The sequence below is a fragment of the Scyliorhinus canicula genome, chromosome 10, assembly GCF_902713615.1.
Source record: "Scyliorhinus canicula chromosome 10, sScyCan1.1, whole genome shotgun sequence".
NCBI classification, from domain to species: Eukaryota; Metazoa; Chordata; class Chondrichthyes; order Carcharhiniformes; family Scyliorhinidae; genus Scyliorhinus; species Scyliorhinus canicula.
The window spans coordinates 63,444,641-63,456,772 of record NC_052155.1 but is presented as its reverse complement, the minus strand read 5'-3'; the positions used below and the strand labels follow the sequence as shown (position 1 = coordinate 63,456,772).

Sequence of the window (12,132 nt, the reverse complement as noted above, 5' to 3'; positions counted from 1 at the left end):
AAGGCGGGCCTGCGAGAGAAAAGTGAGAAGACACTGCATGTTCATCTAGACCACCAATACATGTGAGTTCTGTATATCCCATGCAATTGCCCTTGGCATATACCAATAACATGTTCCTTTCCTTTCCCCTGTGGATGCCACCCCACCCTTGCAGTGCTGGCCTGGGTGCCACCATTTTCTGGCAACATCTCCCATCACAGAAGGCTTTGGGACTTTCCATTCAGTCTTCCTGTCAGAGGAATTTAGTTGACAACTACTCCTGGTATTTCTGGCTCAGCCTTTGCATCTCAGGCAGCTGAGGGACAAACATGTCCAGACGCACAGCATCTGGGTTGGGGCACAGCTGAATCCTTGGATCCAGCAGACCTCCGACTGTCTGATCCTGGGACGTACACCCGATCAGCCTGGCCCATCCACCAGCAAGGTCCCCTACCCACCCTTGACATGACCCCGGAGGAGATGTTGGGTGAGGACACTGAAGATGCGTCACAGCTCTCACCCACTCCATCCACCAATGCAGACACACACCTTGGTGGGAAATATTTGCAGGCAGGCTTCTGGGTCACTATCTGGTTATCACCATGCTGCTTCTGATGCACATAAGATGGAGGCAGGAACGTCCCAGGATCAGACAATCGGAGGTCTGCTGGATCCCAGGATTCAGCTGTGCCCCAACCAGATGCTGTGCCTCTGGACATGTTTGTCCCTCAGCTGCCTGAGATGCAAAGGCTGAGCCAGAAATACCAGGAGTAGTTGTCAACTAAATTGCTCTGACAGGAAGACTGAATGGAAAGTCCCAAAGCCTTCTGTGATGGGAGATGTTGCCAGCAAATGGTGGCACCCAAGCCAGCACTGCAAGGGTGGGGTGGCATCCACAGGGGAAATCTCAAAGTCAGAACCATGGCAGGAGATATCTGAAGCACTACTCAGCCTCTGAGGACCATGGCTGAAGACTTCAACTGCATGGTGCGACCGATGGTGGGCCTACTGGACTGACAGCGCAAATGATGGCAATGCACCTGTAGCTCCCTCCAGCTGCACCTCCATCCCTTGGAGTAATCCAGAGGCCCATGAGTATCTGGAGGAAGGAGGATCCACTGGAGAAAATCCTAGGGCCTTCCACCTAGGAGACCCTGGGAGTGAGCAGCCAATCTGACCCCCCCCCCCCCACTTCCTGAGATTGGTGCAACCTTTTCACCATGGGCAGAACAGTGTGGTGCAGCAACAACAGTGCCATCCAAAAGTAGGCTGGGGCCCTCTAAGTCCCAGCCCTGCAGAGGACGTCCTCCAGTGGCATCTCAGGCAACAGAGCATGAAAGGCAGCAGGCCACCTCCACCTCTGATGTGCATTCTGGAACATACCTAAACATAATCAGAGGGTACGGAAACCTAAGGAATTGTAGGGGCACAGGTTTGCCACAGGTCATGTTAGGTACGAATAGTTGGGGGACATTGTCACTTATACATTTTTGAGATGTCACTGAATTAAATGTTATTGTTGCTCACCACTTTCACACCTCAAATCTTTAACCCACGTCCCAGTGCTTCTCTCCATCTGAACACTGCTATTCCCACTGGCCCTCCATTCCTGCCAACTGGTTAAGCCCTCTCAGTGCAAATCTTTCACTCACAGTGAAAGGACTCAGGCATGATTCAGTGAGCCCCAGACCCTCACCCCTAATCCTCCTCTAGATCAAAAGGACAGTGGAATGTAGCACAGAACTAGGGGATTCCTTGTTAGTTTCTTGTCCTCTACTTAGTAATATGCTTAAATTCAGCTGGTTGCCACATCTGATCTACATACATAGACACATAGAACATACAGTGCAGATGGAGGCCATTCAGCCCATCGAGTCTGCACCAATCCACTTAGCCCTTACTTCCACCCTATCCCCGTAACTCAATAACCCCTCCTAACCTTTTTGGTCACTAGGGGCAATTTATCATGGCCAATCCACCTAACCTGCACATCTTTGGACTGGGGGTGGAAACCGGAGCATCCGGAGGAAACCCAAGCACACATGGGAAGAACGTGCAGACTCCGCACAGACAGTGACCCAGCGGGGAATCGAACCTGGGACCCTGGCGCTGTGAAGCCACAGTGCTATCCACTTGTGCTACCATGCTGCCCATGGATCTGCTGAGGAAGTGCCCATTGTGGAGCTTGTGGATGGAAACCAGGCAAGTCCGAGGGTGCACATGGGCAGAAAGGCGAAAGATACCCACATCATCTCCTGCTTCATGGATGAATACTAGCTTGCTCGCCCCAGGACGTTGTGACCATTCTGGGACTAGGGGATGGATGTGGCCGAGATGGCCGGTGCCAAAGATGTGCAGGATTGGCCATGCTAAAATTGCCCCTTAATGTCCAAAAATGTTAGGTGGGGTTACTGGGTTATGTGGATAGGGCAGTAATGAGGCCTAGGTAGGGTGCTGTTTCAGAGTATCGGTGTAGACTTGATGGGCCAAATGGCCTCCTTCTACACTGTAGGGATTCTATGATTTCTTCCATGACCTTACTCATCAGGGTGTTGGGGCTGAAGTCTGCTTGAGTGCCTGCTGCCCAGTCAGTGCAGGAGGATGATGCTGACTTGCAGTAAGGGATGTTCTTTGATGCTCCTCAGAGATACTGGCACCAGACACCTGGCACCAGACACTCCTGCCCATGATTCCTGTCTGTCTGATGGCAACACCCTGACTCCTTCGCTTGTGTATGAGCGAGATTCTGTGCATCCTCCTCATCTGAGGAAACGTGCCACTTCTCAAGGTTGCCCTCAGGAAGCTCCTTACCTGCTGCAGAGCCAGGTTTTGAAGGCACAACAGACCACAACAATGCAGCAGATCATCTAGGGCCTGTACTGAAGAGCCCCACCGGACCGGCCAAGGCAGCGGAACTGCATCTTTAACAGGCGGATGCACTGCTCAATGACAGATAGTGTTGCACTGTGAACCTCAATGTACCTGGTCTCCACAGCAGTCTGTGGCCTCCGCATTGACGTCATGAGCCATGACCTGAGGGCAGATATCTTGTCCCAAGTAACTATCCCTGTCACCTGGGTGTCCCTTGAAGACTCCAAGGATCAGCATGAGCTGCATCTGTGGTCACATACCAGCTGGACATTGAGGGAGTGGCGCCTATTCCGGTTGATGAAGGGGACCCCTAGTGACATGGGCGCAAGGACGGCATGGGTGCAGTCTGTCACCTCCTGAACCTGTGGCAGACCAGCTATCTTGCCAAACCCTGAAGCCCTCCTTTTGCTGGGCCTGATGCAGGTCAAATTGGATGTAGGCGGCAGCCCTTAGATACAGTGCATCTGTCGCTCATGGATGCAGTTCTGGGCGGAAATCTTTGAGGTGCCACAGAGATCCCGGAAGGACCACCTCGTAAAGAGGATCAGGGAGAGGGTGGTTATCATAGTCAAGTAGCGCCAAGTCCGCAAGGACATGGCACAGATGCTGCACCGTCCCCTTAGTTAGGCAGAGTCTTTTTCGGCATGTGGTGTTGGCCAGATCCAGGAAGGACACATGAGTCTGGTAGACCCTTGGTTTTCTTAGGCGTCTTTGTGCTTCCCGCACAGCTGGTGTGGCCTCCAGCCCCTGGTCCTGTCCTGCAGCCCCTGGTCTTGTTCTGCAGGATCTCCCCTCGGAGCTGCCACACATTGCTGCTGGAGTCTGTGCTTCTCCAGCACTGTGATTGGGAAGATGGCCAGCTACACTGGCTCCATCCCGTTATCACTCGGAATTTTGTGAGGGATGAAGGAGAGCGAGTCAGGTTAGTGTCGCAGCTGCTGCCCATCATCATCTCCTCCGACACATTGGCTTCCTGACTTGGAAGCGGTCAGTTCCAAAGCATCGCTGAAGTGATCACACAATCACAGTTCTGGTGCCCTACCATCTCCAGAACAGTGCTGCTCCTGGCATATGCCTTCGCCCACTTAGACTCAATTCTAACCTTCAGTCTGGGTTTCCCCTACCTTAAGCTCATTACCACTGGGGGCTCGTTCTCTTTCATGGTACCATCCACTCAGCCCATCTGGCCCACTCCATGGCTCTGATCATATCTCAACCCACCCCATGTGCCCCCGCAGATGCCCTGGCACCAGACACTCCTGCCCCAGATTCCCATGTCACAGCTTGCGGACTCCCACAACATTGAAAGCAGACTTACACAGCACAAACTCCAAGACCACTGATGCCAACCGTGACCCACCTCCCTACGAGTAAAGCCATCCGCCCCTGGCAGCAGGCCTCCTCTTTCTCTCACCTCCCCCCCCCCCCCCCCCCCCCCCCCCCCCCCCCAACCCCCCAACCCAAACCTGCCAGATCCGTCTTCGGAGGGAGCCTGGGAAGATCGCGTTCTGAAATGTCACCAGTGCAACCCTGTTTCTGACCTTTTGTATATTTATGATGGGATTTGCGCCCATGGCTAGTGACTAGCGAGCCCGCATATAGCACTTTCCATTACCTCACAGTGTCCTAAAGCATGCTCCAGCTCATTAAATATTTTTGAAATATTGTTCCTGATTTAATGTATAAATGTAATAGCAGTTAACCAAATGTTAACAAAATGGGAGCAATATTCAAAATTGCACGTATTGACAAACAGACACGAACAGTAGAACCTACAGACTCCAAAATAGGTGAGGAAAAATAGAGATGCAAGTGAATTATTGAGAACAGAGTGGAACATGGTTGAACATTTGGAATATTGCGTACAATTCTGGTTGCCACACTACCAGAAAGATGTGGATGCTTGGCAGAGGATACAAAAGAGGTTTACCAGGATGTTGCCTGGTCTGGAGGGTATTAGCTATGAGGAAAGGTTGGATAAACTCAAATTATTTTTTGCTGGAAAGACGGAGGTTGAGGGGAGACCTGATAGATGCTTACAAAATTATGAACGACATGGACAGAATGGATAGTCAGACGCTTTTTCCCAGGGTGGAAAAATCATTTACCAAGGGACATAGGTTTAAGGTGTGAGGGGGAAAATTTCAGAGAAGATGTGCGGGGCAAGTTTTTTTTACACAGAGGGTGGTGAGTGCCTGGAACCTGCTGCCAGGGGGAGGTGGTGGAAGCAGATACGATAGTGACGTTTAGGAGACGTCTTGATGAATAATGAAAATAATGGGAATAGAGGGATATGAACATCAGAATGCAAAATATTTTAATTTAGAGAGGCAACATGATCAGCACAGGTTTGGAGGGCCGAAGGGTCTGTTCCTGTGCTGTACTGTTCTTTGTCATTTATACTGCTGCCTCACAGCACCAGGGACCTGGGTTCAATTCCAGCCTTGGGTGACTTTGTGGACTTTCCTCTGTGTGAGTTTCCACCGGGTGCTCCGGTTTCCTCCCGCAGTCCAAAGATGTGCTGATCAGGTGGATTGGCCATGCTAAAATTGCCCCTTAGTGTCCAAAGATATGCAGGTTAGGTAGGGTTAAGAGGATAGGGTGGGTAAGTGGGCCTAAGTAGGATGCGCTTTCAGAGGGGTGGTGCAGACTCAATGGGCTGAATGGCCTCCTACTGCACTGTCAGGATTCTATGGATTCTAACAGCAATGATTTAATCTCCAGGATGGAAAGTCAGCGAGATAAGCAGAGCTTTTCCTAATTTACCTTTAGGCCGGGGAGCAAGAATATTTTGCTTAGAAATTAAATGAAGTTGTGTTGAGTTCATGGTTGAGAGGATTATATGTATTCAGTGGAAGCAATAGGTTGTTCAGCCAAAGGCCATTCCATACTTTCTAACATTATTTTTGGGACAGCAACACCACTGTCATCAGACTGAAATTGTCTCCAATTTCTCTGCCACTGCTGAAAGCAGAGGATTAAAATATATTACATTAGGGAAGGCGATGGAATAGAAGAGCTCCTTTATTTCACCACTTTCAGAAAAAATAAAGGTTTCAATCATAGCTGCTGAATCTTAAAAATAATCAGAAATTGGATTGACACAATGCTGCCCCTTGATTTCATTTTCACACTTCTATATAAATAATTCAAAGAAACAACAGCAGCAGTTTATTTTGAGAGGGATGTGTTCTGCTGTCTGTAAAGTAATTTACAATGAGCACACAACTGAGACAAATGGCTTTTGGACACAGGTGAAGCCTGAAAATATTGCAGTGCTATACTGGCTGGTATCTAAATGAAAACATTTTGTATCTTTTTCAGAGTACTTTTCGCAGCATTTAGGAGAATATGAGAATGTACTGGCAGCACTGGAGTATTTGAATATTTCCATATTAAAGGCAATGGACAAAACAAAGAAAGTGAGTACAGCTGTATATTTTGCATTCATGGATTATTTTATGAATCGTAAAATAGATTTGTAAATGCAAAACCTTATGCCATGTTTGGCCAGAGTGACTATATAAGATCATTTGGAATATTAGTTATATTAAACAAGCACATAGGATTTAGGCACAGGATTAGACCATTGATTCCTTTGAGCCTTCTCTGCCATTCAATAAAGTCATGGCTGATCTGGTTGTGGTCTCAGTTCTATTTTCCTGTCTTCTCTCCATAGCCCTTGGCTCCCTTGTCTATCAAAAATCTGTCCAATTCAGCCTCAAGCAAATTCAATGACCTGTCTTCACTGATTTCTGCGGAAGAGAATTCTACAGAGTAATGACCTTCAGATAAAATATTTTTCCTCATCTCAGTCTTCAAAGCGCGACCTCTTATGTTAACTCAGTCCCCTGGTTCCAGCCTCTTCCACAAGAGGAAACATCCTCTGAGCATCCACCTCGTCAAGTCCCTTCAGGATCTTCCATGTTTCATTCACATCACTCATTCTTCTAAACTCCAAAGGTTATGTATGTTTAACTGTTCAACCTTTCCTTGTACGATAAGCCAATTCAAACCAGGAACAAGGCAAATTAACTTTTCCTGAACTGCTTCTAACATACTTATGTCCTTTTTTAAATAACAAGACCAGAACTATACACAGTATTCCAGATGTGGTCTTGCCAAGGCCCTAGACATCTGCAGTACAACTTCACTGTTTTTATATTCCATTCCCCTTGCAATAAATAGCAAAATTTACATTACCTGCATACTATCTTTTTGTGATTCATGTACTGAGATTATATATGATTTGTAATAATAACCAACGAGCCAAAAACTGGGGACAAATTGACATTGCTACATTTCTTTGTTGACACAAAGAGGAAATATAAGGAGGTGCCCACCACTCTGGATTCTTGAAAAACATGACAAGAGGTTTATTAAGGGTGTGGCTCAATACAATCAAAGCTGGTTGTAGAGATCTTTGTGAGGGGTTTCCAGGATGGATGGCGTAGTGATCACAACGATACACTAAGCTCTTTTGAAGAACTAAACTAATTTTATTAACACTACTAAATTTGAGTTTGACCCCTTTTCTGAATAACAAACATACATGTAGCAATTAAACTATACTCACTAACACTATCTCTATCTGCTAACTATAACAATTGTATCTTAACTAAATTTGCAATACACTATGAATCTTATCTTTGTTAGCTCCAAATCTAGTCTCCTCCCCGAGCTCAAGAACCATGCTATTTACAGTACTGTCCCTTAGCTCCCTTTAGTGGCTAGGTTTAGCATAACATTAATTCTTCACATGCTGTACATTTCTATAATGTCACATCCCCCTTTCTTTTATTAAAAAAAGTTCAATTTTTTGCCAGGTTGAATGGCTATACTTTTCATGTTTACTTTATTATACAGCATGTCAACAATGATATAACCAATGTTAGATTTACAGATTTAATCTATTTGGAGGTTTCCTATGTCTTTTAGACCTTAATGTCATGACATTGTTATTTGAATTGCCTGGTACATGTGACAATATAGTTTTTGGAAAGTCGCTTTTAGGAAATATGAATTGTTGACTCGTTGTGACCTGATTCTGTGAATGTAACAGGTTGTTTAAGTTTCAAGAGATCTCTTCTGTTTCTACGAAAAGTCTTTCCAGATTATGTTCTGATCACGTATGATCTTAGTGTGAGTTTGTTGCGTACTTTTGCAATGTCCATCCACCATCTTCAGGATTACAAATGTGTACAATATCACGGTCTCTGAGTGTAGATAGTGGTTTGGAGTTTTTGTCATAATACTTATTTTGCTTATTCTTCAGTTGCTACATTTTTGGATACACGGCTTGTTCATTTTTGTTAGGAATAATTATAGTAGGTAGCATTGTACACATTTTTCGTCCCATCAAATGTTGTGCTTTTCAGCTTTTCTGTTTGCCTGCTGGTATAGTTGTCTTGAAGTTACACGTGTGAAGTTATAGTCATTGGCAAATTGTAACCACTCCAGGCTGTTAAAACACAGTCCATTGTCTGTGACAACAATAACTGATATGCCATGTCTGGCAACCACATTTTACCTTGTCCTGACAACTGAGTGCGTTGTTGAGCTAATTAATTTGATAACCTCTGGAGAATTTGAGTAATAGTCAATGATTATCAAATAATCACAGCCTTTTGTCCATGGTTGTGTAACTAGTTCGTTTTCCACCAAGGTTTGCTTACATTGTGCCGGTTGGTGCATTTGGCATATCCGACACAGTTAAATGTAGTTGTCTATGTCCTTGTTGATTCCCGGCCAATACACCGATTGCTGTGCTCTTCTTCTACATTTCTCAATTCCTTGATGACCTTTGTGCATTTGTGCGAGAATGTCTTGACTAAGACATGATGGAATTCCAATGCGTTCACCTTTCAATAGAAAGTCATTGATAATTGTCAGGTCTTCTCTGATGTTGCAAAAGTTTGCCCATTTTCCTTTCGGCCAATCAGTAGGTAGATAGTGTATCACTTGCTGGAGTGTCTTATTTTGTCAAGTTTCTGTCTTGATTATTTGTAATTTAGCATCTGTGACAGGTAGCATTGCTGTGATGAAGTTGGTTTGTGCTTCAATACTGACTACAACACCAACAACTTTGTTATCATCGTGCATTGTGGCTCTGGATAACTTATCCATAAGTACTAAGTCTTTTCCTGGTGTATATATTAATTCAAAGACACAGCGACGCAGCTTCAGCATCATGCGTTGAAGTCTTGACGACATGCCATTTAAATCTTTCTTGATTATATTTACTAGAGGATGGTGATCTGTCTCAACAAGGAAATTCGACATGTCCACATTAACTCTTACCAACTTTTACAGATACACCATAGAAAGCATCCTATCTGGCTGCATCACAGCCTGGTATAATGGTATGGCAACTGCTTGGCCCAGGACCGCAAGAAGTTTCAGAGAGTCATGAACACCGCCCAGTCCATCACACAAACCTGCCTCCCATCCATTGACTCCATCTACACCTCCCGCTGCCTGGGGAAAGCGGGCAGCATAATCAAAGACCCCTCCCACCCGGCTTACTCACTCTTCCAACTTCTTTCATTGGGCAGGAGATACAGAAGTCTGAGAACACGCACGAACAGACGCAAAAACAGCATCTTCCCCCCCTGTTACCAGACTGCTAAGTGACCCTCTTATGGACTGATCTCATTACACGACACCCTGTCTGCTTCATCCGATGCCAGTGCTTATGTAGTTACATTGTATACCTTGTGTTGCCCTATTATGTATTTTCTTTTATTCCCTTTTCTTCCCATGTACTTAATGATCTGTTGAGCTGCTCACAGAAATATATATTTTCACTGTACCTCGGTACATGTGACAATAAAAAAATCCAATCAAATCCAATCCAATCCAATCCAAAGCAGTGTGGCAGTCCATAGACATGGCGGTGAAATTTAGTGATGCCCGTCAAGGGACCTAGGCACCATTTTTCAATTTGAGCACACCTTTGCTCAGTTTGCATCATGAAGCGAGATGCATACGCAACAGGCTTCCACGAATCGTCATCTGCTTTTTGTAGTAGAACTGCACCTATACCATTTTGACTTGCACCTGTTGATATTTTGGTTTGAGTCATAGAATGCTAGATCTGGTGCAGTGATTAAAGATGCCATTAGATCTTGCCACTCCGCTTCATGTTGTGGAGTCCAGATGTATGCAACATTTTTCTTTATCAGGTTTCTTAATGCAATTGTCCTACTTGATGAGTTCGGAATGAATTTTCCCATAAAGTTGACAATCCCAAGCATTCTCGATAGGGCTTTCTTGTCTTTTGGTGTTTGCATTTGACCAACAGCTTTGACTTTTGATTGGTCAGGTTGCACTCATCTTGTAAGATGACATCTCCCAAACATTTTAGTTTTTGAATGCTACATTTTTCTTTGTTTAGTTTGAGTCCATAGGAGTCAATTCTGGTGAGAACTTTAAGTAGTCTGCCACAGTGTTCTTCCTGTGTATTGGACTATATGGTGACATTGTCCACATACACGCGTACACCTGAAATGCCTTCAATGATTCCATGGCACGGTGAAATATTTCAGAAGCTGAAATGATGCTGAAGGGCAGTCTATTAAAACAATATCAACCATAAGGAGTGTTAAAAGTACAGAGTTGTTTACTCTTCTCATTCAGACATAGTTGCCAAAATCCCTTAGACGCGTCAAGCTTGGTGAAGAACTTGCCATGCGCCATTTCCGCTGTAATTTCTTCAGGTTTTGGAATCTGATAACGTTCCCTTTTTATATTATTATTTAAGTCTTTGAGGTCTACACAGATTCTGAGGGATGTCCTGTTCCCTCAGGGCCCCGGAGGGTGAACCACAAGGCAGACAATGCCACCTGGGACGAGCTGGCGGTGGCTGTAAGCTTGGGGTGTGTGACCAGAAGGACTAGCCTTCAGTGTTGTAAGAAGGTCAACGGCCTACACCTGGTGGCATGGGTGAGTTGACACCAACACCGTCCACTCCTACCGAGACCTTTCCGCCACACTCAAGCATCCCCCCCCCCACCCCCCCAATCCTCCAGGCAGCCTCCAAACCTCTCTTCGCACCCCCTCCCTTCAACACCCCCCTCACCATTGTGAAATGTGGGCATGGCTAATGATGCCCTTTCTGTGTCTCCGCAGGAGAAGCTCTCCCACAATCACAGGGCAAGAGCCCAGACTGGCAGAGGAGTGCCGGATATACAGATCTTCACCTCCTTCAAGGAATGGACCCTGGAGATAGCTGGGGTGGATGAGGATAGAGCGGTCACCAACGTGGAGGTTGGTGGAAGCCGCAGAGGATCCACCGGGCCCCACGCAGAGGACCTGCAACACGTGAGTTGCTATTACCATACTGACTGACTCATCCCTCCCACTGACCACATGTCCATTCTCCTGCAGGCCTCCAGCCGACGGTGACCCCCTCCCCTGCCTCCCAGGAGAACACCTTGGAGGAGAGCTTTGAGGATGCCATGATCAATGCGTCACAGCTGTCATCCATACCCTCCCCCTGCGCAGAGCCGCGCACTTCGGCGGGCAACATTAGTGGACAGGCTTTTGGGGCACAATCTGGTGAGCACCAAACAACTGATGATGTACACCAGGTGGAGGCAGGAACCCCTAGGCTGGACAGCAGTCGGAGGGTTGCTGGATCCCAGGACCCAGCTGGGCCTCAGCCTGATGCTGAGCCTCTGATACAGGGTTACCCGGAGTTGATGTGGACGTTAGGGTGTGGCCGGGACATTCAGAGGGGGATGTAAGCAAAACTCCAGCAGGTCCATAGCAATTGGAGGAGCCCTGAGGCTGCGGGCGTAGGAGATGGCACCAGCAATGCGTGTCACCGAGGCCAAAACTACTTGGATGGCGACCGCAGTAGAGAGCCTGGTGCGTGATGTCGGCAGCATGAATGAAGCAGTGCAGGGTGTCACACAGTCAGTGACAGCCATGGCTGAGAGTCTCAGCATTTCCAACTCGCTGGGGGAGGTGGCCCAGTACCAGGCTGACCTTGATGAGGTGCAGTGAGCCATGTCCCAGATGGAACTGGCCAAAGCACTGCGGAGCTTATCCCAGTCGCAGGTGTGTATTGCCGAGGTGCTGCAGATTATAGACCAATCACTAAGGAGCTTCACCAAGATTGGTGATACGATGGTGCAGACATCGAGGAGCTGCCAGGGCTGGCACAGCCAGATGATGCAGGGCAGCTGGTACTCCTTTATATGACTGATCCGTTGGGGGGGGATTGCAGGAATTATGGGGAAGAGTGCCATACTGGACCCGTCTTGTGGGGTGGACCCA

At 46.8% G+C, this 12,132-nt stretch overlaps 1 protein-coding gene across 1 annotated transcript in view; it reads left to right on the top strand.

Moving 5' to 3' along the window:
- Positions 1 to 12,132, top strand: part of necab1 (N-terminal EF-hand calcium binding protein 1) — a 310,466-nt gene that overhangs the window by 67,228 nt on the left and 231,106 nt on the right. The window contains exon 5 of the mRNA XM_038809077.1: positions 6,175 to 6,272. Within this exon, the coding sequence (XP_038665005.1) occupies positions 6,175 to 6,272 (98 nt within the window). The remainder of the gene's footprint in view (positions 1 to 6,174; positions 6,273 to 12,132) is intronic.